The 25021-nt window shown below is 39.8% G+C and overlaps 1 protein-coding gene across 1 annotated transcript; it reads left to right on the forward strand.

The window, feature by feature from the left end:
• Positions 1 to 3317: 3317 nt before the first annotated feature.
• Positions 3318 to 20818, forward strand: LOC101403120 (uncharacterized). Its single transcript, XM_087425276.1, is given in 8 exon segments — positions 3318 to 3373; positions 6543 to 6573; positions 10545 to 10671; positions 10884 to 10944; positions 11332 to 12020; positions 12023 to 12363; positions 12410 to 12414; positions 20536 to 20818. Coding segments are annotated over 8 exon segments (1593 nt in total).
• Positions 20819 to 25021: the final 4203 nt, after the last annotated feature.

Here is a 25021-nt window from a genome sequence, read left to right on the forward strand (position 1 = left end):
AGGAGCGAGCAGCTACTTCCCGGTGATGCGACCCCTTTGTCCCACCCACCTGCCCCAGCGCCGCCTCTGATTGGACCGCTCACAAGACCTCGCCCCCTCCTGCCTGAGTGACAGCCCCCTGAGGTTACGTTTCTGAGCCTAACGCCCCCCAGAACTTGTCCTTCCCAGCGAGATTTGCGTTGAAGAGTAGTGCTGGGAGCGCCCTCCTGGAACTGTGATTCTTTTACAAACACAATTAAAAGTCACCTCGCCATGTGCAATAATTACTCTCTCTCCATTTTGACCTTTGTTGACAACTGGAGTCTGACATAGTTTTGCCAAATACGTACACAGACACCAGGGATGCATTAGGTGGGCATCCTTCCAGAACTTCAGTCAGGTTCAGAGAAAGAGCATTAAAACCAAGAACAAGCCTTGGTTTCAGGAGAAAAATGACTTCTGGGTATTCAAAATGGTTAACTTTAGAAAATGTTTCTGGGGCTGGCCCCGTGGCTTAGCGGTTAATCTGCTACTGGCAGCCTGGGTTTGGATCCCGGGTGCTCACAGACGCACCGCTTGTCCAGCCATGCTGAGGCGGGGTCCAACATACAGCAGCTAGAAGGATGTGCAGCTATGACATACAACTATCTACTGGGGCTTTGGGGAGAAAAAGGGGGAAAAAAAGGAGGAAGATTGGCAATAGATGTTAGCTCAGGGCTGATCTTCCTCAGAGAAAAAATAAAAAAATAAAAAAATAAATAAAAATGTCAAGATCATGGATACAAATGTAATTTGTTTACATTGAGAAAGTCTGTGAAAGTCAAGAGTTCTGTGTCCTGGATTAGGGTCCACTAATTTGGGAGTTCGTTTGGGTCAGAACCTTAAACTGAATCCAGCTGAGTTTTCCTCATTGTGAGAATGGGAGCCTGAGAGAGGGAGCATTTGCATTATTCCCTGGGGAGGGGAGGGTGTGTGGCGCTCCCAGAGTTCACTCCTGTGGCTGCTCAGGTGTCTCCACCCGCCTTCACCAGGCACACAGCACTCTAGGGGGTACGTCTCAACCAGAGGTGTTTAGACCCTAAGTTTGGGAATATGGTCACTTTCTGAGTGTGGGTTTTCCTTCTTTTTTTTTTTTTTTTTTTTAAAGATTTTATTTATTTTATTTTTTCCCCCCAAAGCCCCAGTGGATAGTTGTATGTCGTAGCTGCACATCCTTCTAGTTGCTGTATGCGGGACTCGGCCTCAGGATGAACGGAGAAGTGGTGCCTCGATGCGCACCCGGGATCCGAACCCAGGCCACCAGCATCGCAGCGCGCGCACTTAACCACCAAGCCACAGGGCCGGTCCTGGGTTTTCCTTCTGAACTGTAGACAAGCAGGCTGTTCTATGGGCTCATTGGAATATTCAGTGTCTGTCCTTGGATTCCTTTATCAGTTGAAGATTTCAGCCCTTTGCTTATAGTTTCATTTGTACTTGGGGTTTTAAAATTTATGCTGATTGAGAGATATGATGTGAGTACGGCAAGAAAATTGTGCAGCCAAATACAATTTTTGTTCTGTTTAGGTAAGAGAACCTCAGCACGAGAGATGGGTGTACTTAAGTTGTCAGGTGCTTTTTCCACGCTTGGGTCAATTTCTGATGTCCCTGTCCCTAGAGAACATCGATGTTTATAAGGCTGTACTCTCCCTAAGGCAAATGATTTCCTGTTTTAGCGGATGTGAGGAAAAAGCACTTGAATTTCTGTTTTCATTGATATGAGGAAACAGGTCAAACCTTATGCAAACTTTTGGAATTCCTAGTTTATTTCAAGGCTTAAGTGCAAACCTCTAATGTGTTATAATATGCTATTCCTTCCTGAAAATATCCCCAGTGTGAAATAGAGTGGAGGGACAATCTACAATGTCCCTTGTCCTTTTAGTTAGAAAGGGGTTTGTCATTTTTTTATGGTTTACAGTTTTATGTTTACTAGCATTTAAAGGATTAAATCTAGGAGTGGTTTCTTATGTAGAAAAGTTAAAATTAAATTAATTTTTAAAAGCTAAAGTTAAGAATAATGATTAACCATGTGAAATATGGTGTTTATAAATTTCTCTCCTTATTTTAAATAAATAACACATGGGAAGGTTAAAGAAATTCCTAAGAGAGAAAACTAACTTAAGGAGACTCCCTGCCTGCACATCCTGCCCCACTCCTCTGCTCTCACTCCAGCCCCCCTCAAATGACCAGTTTTGATTCCTGCTGCATCATCCTGTTAGTGTTTCTTTATATAAAACCAAGACAGTGCAAATGCCTATTTCTCTTACCCCTGTTTATTCTTTTTTTTTTTTTTTTTTAAAGATTTTATTTATTCATTTTTTCCCCCCAAAGCCCCAGTAGATAGTTGTATGTCATAGGTTCACATCCTTCTAGTTGCTGTACGTGGGTCTCGGCCTCGTGTTGGACGGAGAAGTGGTGCCTTGGGGCGTGCCCGGGATCCGAACCCGGGCCGCCAGCATCAGAGCACGCGCACTTAACCGCTAAGCCACGGAGCCGGCCCCACCCCTGTTTATTCTTGTAGTGAGTGTCCAGGGTCCACACATTTGATGTTTGACTTCTGAACACTTAAGCCTCACCCCTCCCTTTCCCCTAGGCCTTCTTGTCTGGACGGGCTGATGAGAAAGCCTGGAGGCTCCTGCACTGTGAGCTGCTGCTTGCTGGGCAGCTCCTCCTGTGAGCTGTGCTGCCCTGTGTGCACTGTTCACCCACCACGCCTGGGTCTATGTACAGAGGACTCTGAATTGGCAATTTTAGTTCTTTTGAGAGAAGGAGTCTGGGGATGGGCCCTTCTCAGTGTGGTTCTGGGTTATGTCTTGAGTGGAAATCATCTGTTTGTTTTGGTAATTTTTGGCAGTTTTTCCTTGTCCTTGGAGCAGGAATCTGGGAATGAGGCGCTCCTTAATGTAGTCCTCAGTCAGTGTCTTGAGTGGAATCTGTCTTTGTGTTTGGAGTGAAGGTGAGGCTGAAGCTGGGTTCGCCTTGACGTTAGGGGGAATCTGGGGCTTCAAGCATGATTATACCTGTGAATGATCTGAGCCCATCAGATGGTCACTGGTTAAAGAGCAATTATTTCACAAAGAAGAGATTGGAAAAAGCAGGCAGTAGGTAGCAAGCTTACGGAGGGCTCCCCAGGACCCCTGAGTAACTCTGCTGCTGCCACCCCTGCATCTATTGCGATAAAGATCCTGACACTCTGGGTTATAGTGGACAGCACCCACAGATTGTATTTGGCCCAGCAAAGGGATTAATTCATACTCGACTTAAGCCCGTGTTCCTGAAATGCTACAAAGCAACCAGCTGTCATGGAGGAGGCCACTAACCCTGATGGCAGTGATTTGAGGCTCTCAGGAGGAGGACTGTAAGTTGTCCATAGGCTTCTGATGCAAGAACCTGCCCTGGTCCCCACACTATACACCATTAGAGCTGCTGTTGTCACCAGGTACTGAGATCTCTTGAAAGTATAGGCTCTCACAAGCACTGAGCATGTGACCCTCTACTGAGGTGCCTGTTATGCCTTTGGCCCTGGAAACAGCCTCCCACCAGCATATCCCAGGTACTACACCTACTTCTGATATGATGGAGCCTAACCTGGGCCCTGTAGCTTATGTCACCTGCAGGAGGAGCATGGCATTTGTTTCTTCAGTTTTTTGAAAGATGCTAGGGGGTGGAGGAGGTCACCCCTCTCCCAGACTCCTTGGTTCCCTGGGTAGTTCCTTGGGGTTAACTGAATGCACAGCACTGGGGAGTGCATAGACTTGAAGAACAACAATACACATTCGTACATGATGGAGCTCAGTGGAGAGTTGCTGCTCTTCATCCCTTAATTGGGACATCCCTGATGAAGAACCAAATCCAAGTGTCACCAGAGCTATCCAAACATCAGGCAGTCGTCATACTACTGGCCAAAAATTGGGCTCATCTGCATATGTTCACAAACTCTTGGATGATTGTCTAAGAGATGACCTTTTGTGGAAAAAGAACTTTGGAAAACTCCTGACTCACTGATAGCCAAAATAGAATCAAGGTAACACTTGTCTGTACATTGCTAGGTGTACAATATAAGGCCTCACCAGGACACTCGTTATCCACCTTGGAGTTTTTTCTGACACTACTGATAGTAACCATGGCACCTCTCAGAGTATACAGTGCCCTGCTCTCCAACAAGACATTTGGTGGAAGTTTCACCTCCCTTGTGGGTCTCAGGCTCATAGAGCACCATACTGGCTTATTGAAATCAGTTGAATGAGAGATGTCCTGTTTCAGTCACCAGGGGTGAATTGTAATGAGTCTGTCTTCACCTGTTTTTTGAAAGACTTCATTTTTTTAGACCAGTTGTAGGTTTACAGAACAATGGATCAGAATTTACAGTTTCCACATAACCCTTCTCTCTGCATCCACACAGTTTGCACTCTTTTTCACATTTTGTTTTACTGCTGCACATTTGTTACAATTTCAAGACCCATATTGATGCATCACAGTGTACAGCGGCATTGATTCTTTGTGTTATACGTTGTATGGGTTTTGGCAAATGTATAATAACATGTGTCCATCATTTCTGTACCACATATTGTAGTTTCACTTCCCTGAAAATCCCCTGTGCTCCCTCTATTGATTCATCCCTCCCTCCATCCCACAAGTTCTTCACAACTAAAGATCCTTCTACTGGCTCATGCTTTTGTCTTTTCCAGAATGTCATATACTTGGAATCATACACCACATACCCTTGTCACATTGGCTTCTTTCCATTAGCAACATACTTTTAAGATTCCCTCATGTGTTTTCGTGGCTTGATACCTCATCTCCTTTTATCACTAAACAGTATTTCATCGTATGGATACTCCACTGATTGCTTTTGTCTATTTGACTCTTGAAGGACATCTTGCTATAAACTCTAACTCTTGCCAATTATGAATAAACTGCCTATAAACATTCATGTGTAGGTTTTGTGTGAACATAAGGTTTCAGTTCATTTGGAAAAATAACAAGGAGTGTGATTGCTGGATCTTACTCTATGTGGTAACAGTGTATTTTGTTTTGAAGGAAAGTTTCCGTCTTCCCTTGTAGACATACCAAATTCCATTTCCACTGGCAATAGAGGAGAATTATTTGTAATTTTGCATCTTCACCAATGTTTGGTGTTCTGATAGTTTTACCCATTTAATAAGTGTTTAATGATACCTCATTGTCGTTTTATTTGCATTTTCCCAATGACATTTGATGTGGAACGTGTTTTCATATTGCTTATTTCCTATTTATATCTTCTTCAGTGAGCTCTCTGTTCAGATCTTTTGCCCACTTTTAATTGGGTCATTTATCTTTTTGCTGTAGAGTTTCAAGAATTCTTTGGATATTTCAGATACAAGTCATTTATCTGATAAGCATTTTACAAACGTTTTCTCTTACTCTGTGAATTGTGTTGTTATTCTCTTGACACTGTCTTTCCCAGAGCAGGAGGTTTTCATTTTAATGAAGTAAAATTTTATTTGTTTTTCTTTTGTGGACCTTGCTTTTTGGTTCTGTATCTAAAAATTCATCTCCAAATCCCAGGTCCTTTAGATATTCTCCTGTGTTATCTTCTAGGAGTTTACTTGTCTTGCATTTTAGATTTTGATCTGTGACGTGTTTTGACTTAATTTTTCTGTGTGTGTTCCCTTGTGGATATCTATTATTTCCACCAATGTTTGTTTAAAAGACTTTGTTTTTCATTTGAATTGCCTTCCTTCTTTGTCAAAGATCACTTGACTATATATTGTGTGGGTTGATAGGAAAAGCAATAGACTCACGTATTCTTCAACCTTGCTATACTCTCTTATTAATTCCAGGAGTTATTTCTGTTGTAAATTCTTTCAGAGGTTTCACAGAGACAGTCATGCCATATGGAACAAATGTGATTCATAAAGATTTCATAAAGATATTCTTTCTTAATAAGTGAAAGTTCCCCTTTATTACTAGTTTGTTATCATAAGTGGAAGTTGGATTTTATCAAATCCTTTTTTATTTTCATTTCTCTCTCCTTTCCCTTCTCATATTAGTAATTTCTGTCTTCCATCTTTTTTTTATCTTGACTAGATGTTAAGCAATTTTGTTAGACTTGTGAAAGAACCAGCTGTTTTTGTTTTTTCTCCATTGATTTCCCACAATGACATTGATTTCTTTGCTGATTTGTATAATATCTTGTATTGTGCTTAATTTGGGTTTCATTTGCTCTTCTTTTTATTGTTTCCTAAGGTAGATGCTTACATTATTTTTTTTTAATAATTTTATTTATTTATTTTTCCCCCAAAGCCCCAGTAGATAGTTGTATGTCACAGCTGCACATCCTTCCAGCCGCTGCATGTGGGACGCGGCCTCAGCATGGCCAGAGAAGCGGTTCCTCAGTGCGCGCCCGGGATCCGAACCCAGGCCGCCAGCAGCAGAGTGTGCACACTTAACCGCCAAGCCATGGGGCCAGCCTGATGCTTACGTTATTGATTAGAGATCTTTGGTGTTTCCAGTGTATTTGTTCCATGGCATAAATTTACCTCTAGGCACTGCTTTTGCTGCATCCAAGAACCTTTGGTATGTTGTGTTTTCATTTCATTAAGTTCAAAATAATTTTTATTTCTTTTGAGACTTCTTCATTTATCCTATGTATTATTTAGAAGTATGTTGTTGAATCTCCACGTATTTGGGTTTTTCCAGCTATCTTGCTGTTATTGACATCTACATGAATGCCTGTGTGGTGTGAGAGCATATTTTATTTGATTTCTCTTCTTTCAAATTTTTAAGGTGTGCTTTATGTCCCAGAATGTGGTTTGTCTTGGTGAATGTTCCATGTGACCTTGAGAAGAATGTATATTCTGCTGTTGTATGAAGTATTCCATAGATTACAATGAAATCCAGTTGTTTCAAAGTGCTGTTCAGTTCACCTCTGTCCTTCCTCATTTCCTGCCTACTGGAATTTATAATTCCTGATAAGGGTATGTTGAAGTATATGCTTATAGGACTGGATCCATCTATTTCTCCTTGCATTCTATCAGTTCTTGACTCATGTATTTTGCCCCTCTGTTGTTCTGCAGTTACACATGAAAGATTGCTGTGCCTTCTGGGAGAATAGATCCCTTTATCAGTATTTAATGCTCCTCTATTTCTCTGAATCTTTTTTGGTTTGGAATCTGCATTGCCTATAATTCACATACCTATGGCAACTTTCTTTTGATTACTGTTGGGATGGTCTATTTTTCTCCATCCCTTCACCCTTCATGTATCTTTGTCTTTATTTTGAAAGTAGGTTTCTTGTAGACAACATATAATTGTGTTTTTTGAAATCTGATATTACAGTATCTTTCAATTGTTTTGAGACCATTGATGAGTAAAGTGGTTACTGATACACGTGGATTAATATTAACTAAATCTCTTCCTGTTTTCTATTTTGCCCCTGTTCTTTGGTTCTTTGTTTCTTTTTGCCTTCTAACTTTTTTCCATCTTCTCTGGCTGAAATTGAGCATTTTTTCTGATTCTTTTTTATCTCCTCTCCTAGCATATCAGTTACACAATTTTTAAAAAACATTTTTTAGTGGTGTCCTTGAGTTTTCAGAATATATTTATAACTAACTCACCTCCTCTGCCAAATAACACTATACCACTTCATGTTGTGCAAGTACCTCTTAACAACTGTTCTCAATTTCTCCCTCCCTGTCCCTTGTCAGATTGCTGCCATTTATTTCACTTCTACATAAGCTTCTCATTTCCAGATACATTGTTGCTAGTATTATTTTAAACAAAATGTCATCTGTTATATTAATTATAAGAAATATAAAAGTTATTTTACCTTCATTTTTTCTTTTTTTAATCCTCTGCATTTATCTTTTGAATTCTTTTTGATACATTTTTGAACATTTCATTCAAAGTAGGTGTACTCATGACAAATTTCCTCAGCTTTTGTCCGAGAAAGTCCTTATTTTTCCTTTATTTTTGAAGGACAATTTTGCTTAACAGAATTCTAGGAGAGTGTTCTTTTATTTTCAAAACTTTAAGTATTTCACTCTACTCTATTCTTGCTTGCATGGTGTTTGAAAAGAAGTATAATTTATTTCAAATCTTTGTTTCTTTAAACCAAAGGTGTGTTTCTTCTCTGGCATTTCTCAATATATTCTGTGTCTTTGATTTTTCTCTAGTTTGAATGTGATATCCTTGGGTGTGCACTTTTGTAGTTTATCATGTTTTGTGTTCTCTGAGCTTCCTGGATGTACAATGTGCTGCCTATTATTAATTTTAGGATATTTTGGTGATAATTACTTCACTTGTTTCTTCTGTTTCTTTCTTTCTTTTCCTTCAAGTATCCCCATTGTACGTATTTTAAACCTTCTGTTAAGGCACTTCTGGGTTGTCCTAGGCTTCATGAATATTGTATCCTGTTTTTTTGTTATTTTCGTCTTTGCGTTAGACTCTGGTAAAGTAGATTTTTTGTTTAGTACAGGCCTTGTTAAGAACAGAGTATCTGGGCCGGCCCTGTGGCTTGGTGGTTAAGTGCGCGCGCTGCAATGCTGGTGGCCCGGGTTCGGATCCCGGGTGCGCATCGAGGCACCACTTCTCCGTCCATCCTGAGGCCGAGTCCCACATACAGCAACTAGAAGGATGTGCAGCTATGACATACAACTATCTACTGGGGCTTTGGGGCTTTGGGGGGAAAAAATAAAATAAATAAAATCTTTAAAAAAAAAAAAAAAAAAGAACAGAGTATCTGTGGCTTATTTAAAAATCCCATTGTTCTTTTCCTCTTTCCCAATTTTGAAGACAGTAGTTTGCCTTGTGACCTCAAGGCACTCAAGGATTTAAGATGAGTTGTTCATTTTCTTCTTGTGAGTCAAGAGTGACAGCTTCTAAGTTCCTTAAGCATGGCATCAGAAGTTGGCAGGGCATCATCTAGACTGTCTGGTCAGGAAACATTCCTCTTGAAGTTGGATAATGGAGATTTTACGTTCTTTTGGAGGAAACCCCTGTTAAATCCTTCACATATTTTATAATCATGGGCAAATTTACCATCAAACCATTGTGGACTTCAAGGAACTCCATCGTAAAATGCAGCTCTTGGGCTGGACCCGTGGCTTAACAGTTAAGTGCGCATGCTCCGCTGCTGGCGGCCCAGGTTTGGATCCCGGGCGCGCACCGATGCACTGCTTCTCCTGCCGTGCTGAGGCCGCGTCCCACATACAGCAACTAGAAGGATGTGCAACTATGACATACTACTGTCTGCTGGGGTTTTGGGGGGGAAAAAAAGGAGGAGGATTGGCAATAGATGTTAGCTCAGAGCTGGTCTTCATCAGCAAAAAGAGGAGGATTAGCATGGATGTTAGGTCAGGGCTGATCTTCCTCACAAAAAAATAAAAATAGAAAAAAAATTAAAATGCAGCTCTTAACCTGCCCTTCAAAGCAACCAAGGCTCAGGGTACACTGTTAGTGTTTGATCAGAACGAGTGCTTATGGTATATTATTATCTCACTATGTGTTCTTTTTTCTTTTTTTTTTTTTGTGAGGAAGATCAACCCTGTGCTAACATCTGCCAATCCTCCTCTTTTTTTGCTGAGGAAGACTGGCCCTGGGCTAACATCCGTGCCCATCTTCCTCCACTTTATATGGGACGCTGCCACAGCACGGCTTGCCAAGCGGTGCATCGGTGCATGCCCGGGATCCGAACCAGCGAACCCCGGGCTGCCGGAGCAGAGTGCACGCACTTAACCGCTTGCGCCACTGGGCGGCCCCTCACTGTGTTCTTAAAATTGGTGGGAAGTAGCCTTGAGGCACATGAGTATTGGTATTTTATGGTCTAAGTTGTCATGCCTTCTTCCTTGTATCTGGGCTCTAAGTTCTGAATAACTTTCTATCCCCATTAAATCATACAGAGAGAAGGGAAGAACTGGGTCTGTGATAAATATTATAGAAATTAAAAGCAGTGCTTCCCCACAAGAATATTTACATTCACCCAGCTGCATCTGATTACTTGTAGTGATTGCCTGGAGTACTGTAGGACAACGTGGCCAGCTGGACTTCGTTAAAAAGTTTCATTTCTGCAGCCCTCCTGGACTCCCTGTTTGGTGATGGGACTAGACATAAAAGCTTCCAGTTCTTCACTATGTTTTTATCCATTGAGACCTCATGTAGACTTAACCCTCTGCCTCATGGAGTTCTGTAACTGGTGGGTAATAAACAAGAAGATGAAAGAATTTTTCTCACAAGGAATCATTGGTCTTTAAGTGATAAATATTTGTTTCATATGTATAGCATTTCTGCCATTTCCCAACATGCTCTGGACTCTGTTATTAGAAATATGATTTAATGTGGTCACGTAAAAATGTGTAAATAATTTTCATGCATTCATAATACTCTTAAACTGATGAGGAAGTGTGTACAGAAAAAGTTTTTAATGATGATGTCATAGAATAAATGTTTGGAGATGACAGAGTCACATGTAATCTTCCTACAAATGGAGTGTGGATACCCAGTGTTGTCAGTCTTATACATCCTACTGTACACATACTGTGATGTTTTAGGACTCAGTGGCCATTGAGGATGTGGCTGTGAACTTCACCGCAGAGGAGTGGGCTTTACTGGATCCTTCACAGAAGAAACTCTACAGAGATGTGATGTGGGCAACCTTCAGGATCCTGGACTCAGTAGGTAAGAATGAGGACATTTCTTCACTTCATCAGAGAACAATTGTTTCTTGCCCATCAACATGGTTCCAAGACGGTAGAATGTGGAAATGGGTGTGTGTGGGGGGTGTTGCTAAATAAACTAGAAATGGTCATAGCTCATCATGGAGTTAGAATCTAAAAACTTTTCTCTAATTTCTAATACTTTGTAATCACCTTTCTGGGTCTGCATTTCAGGAAAAGCATGGGAAGATCATGATATTGAAGATCAGTACAAAAACCAGGGGAGAAGACTAAGGTGAGTCACACTCACAGTGGAAAGCAGTATCTCACATGAGAATCCTGGTATCTTATGAAATTTTTAAAGATGTAAACAAAACAAACCTCATTTGAAATTTAGCTATTCTTAGAAAATTTTCACTAAATATACTTTCTGAAGTGTGATATAGAGGTGCAGTTTTTGCAAAATAGTTCACTTGGAAATAGTATTAATAAACCCTATATATGAATATCACTGTTTTGACAATAGCAGTGTAAAGACTTCTTGCACAGCATTCAGTATATTCAATTTCAGAGAATTCAGATAAGGCAGAAAACCTAAACTTTTCCTATAACTTATATATAAGAAATATATAATCATTAATAAAGCAATAATTAATAATGTGCTTCTCATTTTTTACACAAGTCATATGGTACGGACACTCTGTGCAAGTGAAGAAGGTGGTCAATGTGGAGAAAATTTCAGCCTTGTTGCAAACCTCACTTGGAAAAAGAAAACTACAGGAGCTAAACCATGTGAATGCAGTGCATGTGGGAAAGTCTTCAAGCATCATTCATCCCTTAGTAGGCATGTTAGATGTCACACTGAACATAAAGCATGTGACTATCAAAAATATGGAGAGAAGCCTTATAAATATAAGGAATGTGGAAAAGACTTCCCTTTTCACAGGTCTTTTCAAATTCATAAAAGTCATACTGGAGATAAACCTTATGAATGTAAAAAATGCAGTAAAGCATTCACTTCTTCAGGTTATCTTCTAATATATGAAAGAATTCATACTGGAGAGAAACCCTATGAATGTAAAGAATGTGGGAAAGCCTTTACAAATCCCTCAAGCCTTCAATCACACATGATCTTTCACACTGGAGATGGACCTTACAAGTGTAAGGAATGTGAGAAAGTATTCATTTCTCCCAGTGCATTTCAAATATATGAAAGGAGTCACACTGGGGAGAAACCCTGTGAATGTAACGAATGTGGGAAAGCCTTTAATTACCCTTCAGGCCTTCAATCACACATGATCTTTTATACTGAAGACGGACCTTATAAATGTAAGGAATATGAGAAAGCCTTCATTTTTCCCAGTTTACTTCGATACATGAAAGAACTCACGCTGGAGACAAACCCTGCGAATGTAAAAAATGTATTAATACGTTCACTTTTTCCAGTTCTCTTCGAGACCATGAAAGAATTCATACTGGAGAGAAACTCTATGAATATAAACAATGTGGTAAAGCCTTCACTTCTTCCAGCTCTCTTCGAAAAAATGAAAGATATCATACTGGAGAGAAACCTTATGAATGTAAAGAATGTGAGAAAGCATTAACTTCTCTCAAATCACTTCAAAGACATGAAAGAAGTCACACTGGAGAGAAAGCGTATGAATGTGAGGAAAATGAGAAAGCATTTATTTCTCATGAAAAGTTGCAAAGACATGTGAGAATGCACACTAGAGGAAAAACAAACCTACATGTAAATGTAGATGATGTGGGAAAGCCTTTGTCATCTGAGTTCTTTCTGAGCGTATGAAAGGACTCACTTGATAAAAACCTCTTAAATGTAAAGAGCATGAGAAAAACTTCAATTGGCCTGGGTCACTGTATGTGAAGGTCTCTCCAAAAAAATATAAATGTAAGTAATATGAGCAAGCTTGATGGAAATTAATCTGTGTATAATGTTCTAGAAAACTTTGAACATGAAAGAGGTGTTATAAAAGTTGTAAATATATTGTGTTTACCGAGGCTCTCTTTTTTTTTTCTTATTTTTTATTGATGTCATAATAGTTTATAACATTGTGAAATTTTGGTTGTACATTTTTGTTTGTCAGTCACCGTACACATGTCTCCCTACTCCCCTTGTGCTCACCGCCACCCCCATTGCCCCTGGTAACCACAATACAGTTCTCTCTGTCCGTGTGTTGGTTTATATTCCACATATGAGTGAGATCATACGTTGTTTGTCTTTCTCTTTCTGGCTTGTGTCACTTAACATAATACCCTCCAGGTCCATGCATGTTGTTGCAAATGGGACGACTTTGTCTTTTTTTATGGCTGAGTAGTATTCCATTGTATATATATACCACATCTTCTTGAGCCACTCATCAGTCGAGGGACACTTGGGTTGCTTCCACTTCTGGGCTATAGTGAATAATGCTGCAATGAACATAGGGGTGCATAAGCCTCTTTGGATTGTTGATTTCAGGTTTATTGGCTAGATTCCCAGTAGTGGGATAGCTGGATCATAGGGTATTTCTATTTTTAATTTTTTGAGGAATCTCCATACTGTTTTCCATAGAGCCAAGCCTCTTTCTTAAAGGGCAACACTTGATTGTGGATTTCTTTTCATTACTTTCAGAAATGAATATTGAGGTGAGAGAATTCTGCAAGTTGTCCTTCATCAGTTGTACATAAAGATTAATAGGTAGTGCTTTTTCCTTGAATCAGTTAATAATGTTTTCTCAATTTTTTTATAATATTTTAATTGTTCTGTGTTAAAGGGCCATTGAAAAATGAAAGTTTGTATTTGTTGGGATTTTCTTTTTTTTTTTGTGAGGAAGATCAGCCCTGAGCTAACATCCATGCCCATCTTCCTCCACTTTATATTGGACGCCGCCACAGCATGGCCTGAAAAGCAGCGCGTTGGTGCGCACCCGGGATCTGAACCGGTGAACTCCGGGCCGCTGTAGTGGAGTGCGTGCACTGAACCACTTGTGCCACTAGGCTGGCCCCTGTTGGGATTTTCTTATTGGCCTTGTATTGCCATTCCTGGATATGCCTAATCCATGGCATATATTGTTCCTTTCTTTGAGAAAGCTCCTTTTATGGGGTGATGGGTATAGGAGCCTATTTCTGTTTTCTATAGTATTAAACAGTTGGAATAAATTTTTATGTATGGCAAGTTTATCAGAGTATACTTTCCTGTAAGTTACTATTTTCATATTTGTGCCTTTTCTCTGTCTTTCCTTTATTTTATTTTATTTTTTAATTTTTTTGTTGAGGATTGGCCCTGAGCTAACATCTGTTGCCAATCCTCCTCTTTTTGCTTGGGGAAGATTGGCCCTGAGCTAACATCTGTGCCAATATTCCTGTTTTGTATGTGGGATGCTACTACAGCATGACCTGATGAATGGTGTGTAGTTCTGCACCCAGGATCTGATCCCAAGAACCCTGGGGTGCCAAAGCAGAGCACACAAGCTTAACTACTACACTACTGGGCCGGCCCCTGTCCTTCCTTCTGACTGGTATTTGGAGAACAGACTTTGAATTAAGTAGAAATCTCTGACAGAGGAACAAAATCTAGAGCTGGACATATCACCCTGTATTGTGTTATGTCATGAGGGTACTGTGTAGAACTAGATCTTTAAGAATCCATCCAGTTTATGGTTTCATGTTGAAATTCACAAATAGCCTCACTTGCATGAGATTTGGAAGGCAGAAACAAGTTATTAGGCAGATTTTGGAGCCACCATACAAGGAGAGACAGTTACCTAGGAGCTTTGAAGAACCCATCTTTGATCCCATTTTCTGGATTCTTTGCCCTTCTAATCTAAAGTATCTTGAAAACCACCAACAACTGTTTTATTTCCATTTTCTTACAGGTGTATTTTCCACTGATGTTTTCACATTAAAGATCCATTAGAGTTAGGAATTTTCTGTAAGGCCTCTTCTGTCCACCAGGAAACTAATTCAGACTTTTGTGGTTGGGAGTATTCTCTGATTCCCCTCTTCTCTAGATGATATCTCTATAAGGTCTAATTTGTATACAAAACACCTTATATTGTTAACGTTTTCCTGATTCACCATGACATCTACAATGGGGCATAAAAAAGGAAGACCTGGGAATTTCTCTGCTGCATTGTGCAGTGGCTGCCTTGACCCAGTTCTCCCACATGAGAACAGTCTGCTTTCTCATGTCAGGAAGACTGTGTGTTTTCTGTTACTTGTATCTGAACACATTCCCTCAGTATGTTTTCAATAATGTTTTTTTTTGTTTGTTTGTTTTTTTTTAAAGATTTTATTTATTTTATTTTTTCCCCCCAAAGCCCCAGTGGGTAGTTGTATGTCGTAGCTGCACATCCTTCTAGTTGCTGTATGTGGGACTCGGCCTCAGGATGAACGGAGAAGTGGTGCCTCGATGTGCACCCGGGATCCGAACCCGGGCCACCAGCATCGCAGCGCGCGCACTTAACCACCAAGCCACAGGGCCGGCCCTCAATAATGTTTGATTGTGTGGCATTAAAACTACATGCATTTCCTTTGAAATGAACGTTGCTGTAGTTGTTTCATTGATATATTTTATCAACTGTTTTCTGAGCCATTGAATGCTAATAAATATTATTGTGGTTTTCATTTCCTCAGAGAATATATTAAAATCCATTTTAATTATAGATTTTCAAATATACTTTGCAATTATCTTCATTTAATCATTATACATTATGAGTCAATTTTATCATGTACATACAAATTACGGTATTTTTTTCCTCAGGCAAACTGTATTTTTTTTTCTTTTTTGGTGAGGAAGATTAGCCCTGAGCTAACATCTGTTGGCAATCCTCCTCTTTCTGCTGAGGAAGACTGGCCCTGGGCTAACAACCGTGCTCATCCTCCTCTACTTTTTATATGTGGGATGCCTGCCACAGCATGGCTTGATAAGCAGTGCGTAGGTCTGCGCCTGGGATCCAAACCTGGAAAACCCTGGGCTGCTGAAGCAGAGTGCATGAACCCAACCACTACACCACTGGACCAGCCCCTTTTTTTCTTTAATAGTTACAATTTTTGTCATAAAACTAATGTCTCATTCATTCTTAATCCAAAACTTAAGCAGCATGGGTTTTTCATGCCCTCTTGGCAGTGTCCTGTAGGATTGTACCTGTAGTCAAAAAGAGGGGTGTAATGAATTCTAATAAGACTGACTACAGACCGTGAAGGACTGTGAGGTGTAAGAGTAACAGGCGGCTGAAAAGGACTTCTTACAAGATTTCAGGGGCCAGCCCAGTGGTGTAGTGGTTAAGTTCACATGCTCTGCTTCAGTGGCCCAGGGTTCAGGAGTTCGGGCCCCGGGCATTGACCTACACACTGCTCATCAAGCCATACTTGGATGGCATCCCACATGCAAAACAGAGGAAGATTGGCACAGGTGTCAGCAACAATCTTCCTCAAGCAAAAAGAAAAACAACAACCAGATTTTGGCATGTGTTTGTGGATTTGATTGCTATTCAAGGAAGCAGGTCATTTTCTGTATTGAATTCTGAGAGGTGGTAAACTCATTCTGTCTTTGGGAAACATTTTGTCTTTGGTAAAAATAACCATTGTTTTCTAGAAGGCAACAACAATGTAGTGGAGATAAAGGTAATTTGTAAGAAGTTCCAGTCAGCCACTTTAGTAAGAAGGAGGGAATATTAGTGATGTTTATAATTTGGAATGTTGTATTTTACCACTTTTACTAGTGTGGTAAAAAAGTACCCATAGTTTTTTTTTTGGTGACTGTGAACCTTTCGTAAAGGAGGCATGTGACATATCTGTCATCAACAGGATGACCTGGCCTTGCAGTGACTGCAGGCAGCTCCTGGTCCTCTGGGACAGCTTTTGTCTTTCCTACTTGTTATCAAAACACTGATGTATTTCCTACAGTGAATTAGACAGTTTACCATAAAGAACCTCAGTTAAAATACATAAATTCACTTCTTAGTATAGTATGTAATATTTTTAATGTCTCCTTTATGACTCAACTGAGGCCTTGAGTTTAGGTAAATTGTGGGACAATACGAACCTAGCAAGGGAGAGAGACAGGACCACTGTGCCAATCAAGCCTTTCTTTCTCACAGACTATGCCTTTGATGATAATGTTTCAACATCTCTCACATGCCATGCACTATAGAGTCAAGGCACACAATTTTGCACACATAGGATTTGGATATAGTGGTGTGAAACAAGTTCTTGCAGTCCTGGTGCTTATATGTTTGTGGGAAAACAGAAGTGGTTAACAAATGGCAAATATATGTCTGATAAGATGGAAATAAGGGCCTTGAATAAACATAAAAAAATATGAGCTAATAGGAATGCTGAGATGAATATATATCTTTTCTATGAGGGTAGGGGTGAGTGAGGTTGTCATCATTATTGTTATCTGGGACTTGAGACTTCCTATTGATTTAAGCCACAGATATTTGTGGTGTCTTTTTGTTTTTCCTGTTGAGAGGATTTTTATCTTTAAATATTTAAAATACATAGTCTTGGGCTGGCCCTGTGGCTTAGTGGTTAAGTGCAGGTGCTCTGCTACCGGCGGACCGGGTTCGGATCCCGGGCGCGCACCGACACACCACTTCTCCGGCCATGCTGAGGCCACATCCCACATACAGCAACTAGAAGGAGGTGCAGCTATGACATACAACTATCTACTGGGGCTTTGGGGGAAAAAAAATAAATAAAATTATGAAAATGAAAAAAATAAAATACATAGTCTTGGGCATTTTCATTTTGCTGTTTTACAGACACGAATGTGCAATATACACCCCAGTAAACCATGGAGTTCCTCCCATTTAGAGAAACAGTTGCATTCATCTGCACTGCTCTAGCTCATCCTGAGTGTATTCTATGAGTAGAGTGATATCTGTGTGAGTCCACTGTGAACTCCTAGTGGAAACCCCAGAAAGAGCTATGGGTGTTTAGAGGCAATCATCCAAGGAATAATGAGGTGAACTGCAGGGAGAGGGTATCATTTTGAGTAATATCCTAACTGAGTATAAAAGGAGAAATTAGAAATAGTTTCTTTTTATCACAGGAGTAGCTGGAAGTCTTTAGGTTCAATGATTCTCAAAGCCCCGTAGCCCATCATGCTATTCATAGGTTTTATTTCCATATGCTTAGACATCCAGCACATGGTGTGGAAAAGTGCAAAACAATAGTAACACGGTTGTTTTATACGCCGGTTTAATAAAGAGCAAAAGAAAGCATTAATCTTTTCCATTTATTTTAGCGTTAACTTATGTATTGGAGGGGTTTCAATCAAATGGTCACCACAAGAGTGTTCTTCTTGGTAATGGCACGTTTACCATGTTTTGATGGCAGTATTAATATACATTTGTGAAAATTCACGAGTCTACATAAAGTATTATATATTTATGTAATTAATGAAAAATGAATAACAGAATCACTTTCATGTGCTAGGAGAATGTTAAACTTTCCCGATCCTTGCTTTTTATGCGTTCAGTACTTCTTTCTAGCACTGTGCGATCTGTCTTGGGATGAATTGAAGACTGAGAAGAATAATTCAGTCCTCAACAGGCCTTTCTTGCAGCTTTGGAAATTCTGTGGTTCTGAAACAAAAAGGTGTCTCCTAAGTGGGATCTGTCTGGGAACAGCCTCATTTGTGTGCATCAGCATCATTACTTTCCATTATTATCCGTAGACCATTTCCAGCTGTTCATTTCCTAACTCAAGCCTACTTGTGCCTGCTTACCTGGAAACATCTTTAGAAATTTACACATTCCATCTTGGAAAATTTCCCTGAGATAATGATGGGGGCCTGTGAGGTGAGAGGGTGACAATTCAGTGTTAGAACCCACATCAGCAGCACATTCTGTAAGCCATAGCTTTCCCAGCTGTCACATATTTATCAGACCTGCTTGCTTACTTATTCACACAACACTTAAAAGTGACTGACTCTGGCTGGCCCTGTGGCTTAGCGGTTAAGTGCACGTGCGCTGCTACTGGCGGCCCGGGTTTGGATCCCGGGCGCGCACTGACACACCACTTCTTCAGCCGTGCTGAGGCTGCGTCCCACATACAGCAACTAGAAGGATGTGCAGCTATGACAGACAACTATGTACTGGGTCTTTGGGGGAAAAAAAGGAGGATTGGCAATAGATGTTAGCTCGGAGCCAGTCTTCCTCAGCAAAAAGAGGAGCATTAGCATGGATGTTAGCTCAGGGCTGATCTTCCTCTCACACACACACAAAAAAGTGACTGACTTTGAACAGGGAAATGAATGCCTCTAGAATTTGTCAAAATAACAGTCTCTCCATTAGTGTCTCTCTCCACACACCCCTTTACCATAGAGGCTTTAGGAGACTCCCATTATGCATCCCAGATTCTCTAAACCTCTCATGGTGGACATAAGTCGCCCAAGCCTTCTTGTAGCAAAACTATTCTCATCCAGTGCTGCACAGAATTAGAGAAGCCACTGATGGCAACTGACAGCCTTTTTGTAAATGGGGGCCCTCCCAGGGCCTGAGTCGATCCTCCACAGCCAGCTTCCCGTTTGCCTTGGGTCATGAGTGCAGGACCCCTCAGGCTTGCTAACCAGAGCCTTCCTCATTGAAGAGATGTGTACTTACAGCATAGAGCCAAAAATGGCACCTCTGGCATATCACACCTACAGGAGGAGGTGTGTTCTCCTCTGCTTTGACTGAGGTAATACAGTCTGCAGGAGGTCACCTACTTTTTTTTGGCCAATCCCAGAGTGACTTGGGAGCACATGCGTGACCAGGGAGTTCATATACTTTATGAACAGCGTGCTCCTCCACACCTGATGGGGTCCACTGTGGAGTTGCTTTCCCTGGGTCAAACAGGCCATCCCTGATCACAGATTGGATCAGATTGATTAGTCAAACTCCAGGTAATGGTGCTAGCAATAGAGGATTCCCTGGCCTAGAATCAAACTCATCTGCACGGTTTTATAGGGGAGAAAACTAAGGTGGGTCACACTCACAATAGAAAGCAGTGTCTCATGTGAAAATCCTAGTATGTTATGAAATTTTAAAAAGCAGCAAACAGAACAAATAACCCCTGCTTCAACTGTATTTAGTCTTAGAAAATTTTTACCAAATATACTTTTTTAAATGTGACATAGAATTTCAATATTTGCAAAATAGTTCACCTGGAAACAGTATTAATAAATCCTATATATGAATATCACTGTCTTGATAACAGCAAGCGTGAAGTCCTCTAGCAGAGAATTCGGTATATTCAATTTCAGAGAATTCAGACAAGGCAGAAAATCTAAACTTTTCCTATATATCATAATAAATATAATAAATATAAAATCAATAAAGAAATCATCAATAATGTTTTCATTTTTATAGAAGTCATATGGCAGAGAGACTCTGTGAAAGTAATGAGGATAGTCAACATGCAGAAAAGTTCAGCCTTATTCCAAATCTCAGCCTGAACAAAGAAATAGTGGAGTGAAACCACATGAATGCATTGCATGTGGAGAAGTCTTCATGCATCTTTCATCCCTTTATGGGCATCAGCTGTCACACTGAAGAGAAACCATATGAGTATCAGAAATATGCAGAGAAGCCCTATAAATGTAAGGTATTTGGGAAAGCCTTCATCTATCTCCAATTTTTTGAAAACCATGAAAGAAATCATAATAGAAAATGTGTAAAAGTAAGGAATGTGGGAAAGCCCTCATGTGGCTCAAAATCCTTTGAAGACATGATAACACACTAGACATGATCTTTATACAGGTAAGGAATGTGGGAAAGGCTTCACTTGTTCCAGATCACTTCAGATATAGGGAAGAGCTCACTCTGGAGAGAGACTTTCAATGTAAACAGTATGGAAAAGCCATTAGACAGTATTATTCCTTTAAAAAACATGATAGGACTCACATAGGAGAGAAACTTTATGAATGTAAAAAATGCTGTAAAGTCTTCAGTTCTCCCAATTCTCTTCAAAACCATGGAAGAACTCATACTAGAGAGAAGCCTTATGAATGTAAGGAATGTGGAAAAGCCTACAAATATTATAGTTCCTTACAAAGACATGAAGGTACTCACACAGGACAGAAAACTTATGAATGTAAACAATGTGGTTAAAGTTTTAGATCTCATCTAAGTTTCCAAACACATGAAAGAAATCACACTGGAGAGAAACTGTGTGAATGAAAGGAATGAGGGAAAGCATTTATTTCTCTCTCATACCTTCAAGTACACGTGATCACTTGGACTGGTGTTGGGCCTTAAAAATGTAAGGAATGTGAGAAAGCACTCATTAGTCCCAGTTAATTTTAAATACATTAAAGAAGTCACACAGGAGGGAAACCTAATGTATGTAAAGAATGTGGGAAAGCCTTTTGTCATCCATCCAGCACTTCATCACACATGAAAATGCATACTGGATATACACCTTATAAATGTAAAGAACGTGCAAGACTTGCTTTTGTCCCAGTCCATTTGGAATACATAAAAGAACTGACGAGAGAAACCCTGTGAATGTAAACTATGTGGTAAAACCTTCATTCGTTCCAGTTATTTTCAAGTACACGAAAGAACTAATACTGCAGAGAAACCCTATGAATGTCAGGAATGTGGGAAAACCTTCATTTGTTTTTTGTTTTTTGTTTTTTTTTTTTAATTTTTTAAATTTATTTATTTATTTTCCCCCCCAAAGCCCCAGTAGATAGTTGTATGTCATAGCTGCACATCCTTCTAGTTGCTGTATGTGGGACGCGGCCTCAGCATGGCCGGAGAAGTGGTGCATCGGTGCATGCCCGGGATCTCAACCCGGTCCGCCAGCACTGGAGCGCGCACACTTAACTTCTAAGCCACGGCACCAGCCCAAAAAACCTTCATTTGTTACACATACTTTTGAAGACACATGAGAGTGCACATGGGAGAGAAGCCATATAATTGTGAAGAATCTGGGAAAGTCTTCTGTGATCCCAGTTCTTTCTGAAGGCACGAAAAGACTCACTGGATAAAACCTCTTGAAAGTAAACAATATGAGAAAGTCTTCAATTGACCCCCATACTAAAATACGAAAACTCCTACTGATAAGAAATATAAATGTAAGTAACCTAAGAAAGCTTGGTGAGAGTTAACACATGTATAATGTTCCAGAAAACTTTCCATATGAAAGAGTTGTTATAAAAGTTGTAAATATATTGGTTTACTAAGCTTCTTTCTTACAGTAAATCATTGGACTGTGGAATTCTACTAATGACATTTAGAAATGAATATTGAGATCAAGTAATTATTCAAGTCATCTTTCAACAAGAGTACATAAGATTAATAGGTAGTGATTTTTCCTTAAATCAGTAAATGATATTTTCTCCTTCTATTCTGAAGCCTTTTGGATTCATGGGTGAATTAAAGTTTATTTCTAATATGCAGTTAGGTTTAATATATTTATAATGTTTTATTTGTTCTACGTTAAGGGGCCGTTGTAAAATGAGTTTGGCACTTGTTAGGACTGTCCTACTGGCCATGTGACAATTCTTGGATATCCCTAGTCCATTTTATACTTTCTACCTTTCTTACTGAGAAAGCTCCTTTTAGAGGGTGGTGGATATAGGATCTTTTTCCCACTTTCCCCAGCATTCAACAGTTGAAATAAATTTTTATGTATGGCAAGTATATCAAAGAGTATAGTTTCTTGTGAATTATTATTTTCATATTTGGGCCTTTGCTCATTGTCCTTCCTTCTGACTGGCATTTGGTGAATAGACCTGGAATTAAGAAGGGAGCAATGAGATAGGACAAAAAATCTAGAGTGGCAGATATCCTCACTGTGAATATTGCTAGGAATTAGATTGTCCATTACCTATCCCCTTTACAGTTCCATGTTGGAATTCACCAGTACCCTCCCTTGCAGGAGATTTTGAAGGTGGAAGCAAGGAAGGCATTTGTCAGAGTTTGGAATCACCACATATGGAGAGAGACAGATATATAGAGGAAATCACGTTCCAGCCCATTTACAGATTCCTCACCCTTCCAGTCAAGAGTATCTTCAAAACCACCACCAACTGTTTGATTTCATTCTCTTAGAGGTGTAGTTTTCCACTGATGTCTTTGTAAGTCCCACATCAAACATACATGAGAGTTTTTTTCTGTAAGCCTTCTTGTGTTCACCAGGAAGATTCAGACTTTCGTGACTGGGAGTATTCTGATTCCCCTCTTCTCTAGATTATATCTGTATAAGGTCTAATTTGTATAAGAAACACCTTATTTTGGTTAATAGTGCTAGTGACTACCTTTTCCTTATTCACCATGACATCCACAATGGTGCCGTAAAAAAAAATGACACTAGAGTTTGTTTCTCTGCTGCATTCTGCCTTGACTTAATCCTTCCATATAAGAATAAGCATCTTGGGCCGGCCCCGTGGCTTAGTGGTTAAGTGAGCGCGCTCCACTGCTGGCGACCCGGGTTCGGATCCCGGGCTCGCATCGACGCGCTGCTTCTCTGGCCATGCTGAGGCCGCGTCCCACATACAGCAACTAGAAGGATGTGCAGCTATGACATACAGCTATCTACTGGGGCTTTGGGGGGGAAAAATAAATAAATAAAATCTTTAAAAAAAAAAAAAAAGAATAAGCATCTTTCTCATGTCAGGAGGACTGTGCGTGTTTCCTGTTACTTGTAGCTGAATGAAATCCCACAAGATGTTTTCAATGACATTTGCTTGTACATGATTAAAAGTATGAAGTATGTGCAATTTTGTGAAACAAACATTTCTGCAGTTCTTCTGTAGAAATACTTTATCAGCTGTTTTCTAAGCCCTCATGCTAACAAATATTGTTTTCATTTCTTCAGAGGATATGTTAAAATATACCATTATCATTATGGATTTTCAGATAAACTTTTCAGTTTTCTTCCTTTAATTACTATACATTGAGTCAGTGTTATCATGTATGTAAAAGTTCATGTATTATTTACTCAGGCAAATTTTATTTTTTATTCCTTTATAGTTAGAATTTTTCTCATGAAACTGTGTCATTCATTCTGAATACCAAAAACTTAAATTATAGTTTTTTCAGTGTCTTCTTGCCTGTGATCTGCAGGATTATAGCTGTGGTCAAAGAAAGGGGTGTAATGTTATGGGGGTTGACACATGGCCCTTTTCTTTTTGCATCATCAGTAGGATGGTCAAACCTTGGAAACCTGCTCCATCTACCTCTACACACCTTAAAGTTCCAACCCATTCTTTTTTGTACAAACCACTTGAACCAACTGACCCTTGCCCTACTCTTCTTAAAAAGTACCTTTGAGTAATAAACATTTTTCTTTCCACTTGATGCATGTGGTGACATCAGTCTTTTCATGCAATCCCATTTTGGGTAGGGTGTTAATCTTGCCCCCAAAGGGGCTATACTAAAACAGAAAGTACCCCATCAAAAATGTCTCTTAAAAAAGTCTTTTTGATGACAAACATGTTTTCATGATCTGGAATTTTCAGAAAATCAGGATAAGATATCCAAATGCAGAGATCCCAGTTTGATATTTTTAAATGCATTGGTCAGAAAAGAAAACCTTTGAGAGAACACGGTCACTAGCAATATAATCAATAAGTGAAAATGGTACAGTCTCACAATGCAAAAAAACCGAGCAACAGAAATGAATAGATGGTTTGCTTTGACACGTAGAGAGCTTGAAGTGATCATTCTCATCTTCTGAACAAGAAAAATGCTGCACAACCTGAGAAGTAACACCTCTTAGATTCATGAGAAATATGAGGTTACATGACAAACCAATGCCCCCAAAATGAGACAGGCAAATATGGAGAACTACCACATTCCAGGAGGAGAAATGACTGGATCCATTATCCTCTAAGAACATATAAAATGTAGAAGATGAATTTTGGAGGCACAGTATGGGTTACCTTGACAGTTAAAACTCTAAGCGGGAGCTGTCTGAGGAGGTCCCCCACAATTTATGAACTTTTTCTTCAGGAGCTCAACTAGGCCCTCATAGTGAAGATTAGGAAAAATATGTCTCATGCTTCATGCAGGAAATGGGAGGAAACATTTTGATATACACACGGTATTTTTTTGTTGCATAACATAAACCATCTGTCAAAAGAAAATAACCTGCTAAAGCCTTATCTGATTGGGAAAGTACAATTAGACAACTCCCAGACTCTTCATGTTTCCTCTCTGACAAAAGGGGAGGAAATACAAAAGCTAAAAACACGTTCTGAGTTCACAGACCAGGGAGTTTTTACCACCAAAATATTGAATAACATAATAGGACATTGTCCCTCTCAAATACCTGACCCCATATCAGCAGGGCCCCAGGATAAAAACAGTTGGTTAAGACACAGGACACAGAGTCTACTTAAGAATGAGTTTCTAGGGATATCCAGACACACC

Source organism: Ceratotherium simum, chromosome 39, assembly GCF_057802395.1.
Source record: "Ceratotherium simum simum isolate JZ-2026a chromosome 39, ASM5780239v1, whole genome shotgun sequence".
In the NCBI taxonomy this organism is placed as follows: domain Eukaryota; kingdom Metazoa; phylum Chordata; class Mammalia; order Perissodactyla; family Rhinocerotidae; genus Ceratotherium; species Ceratotherium simum.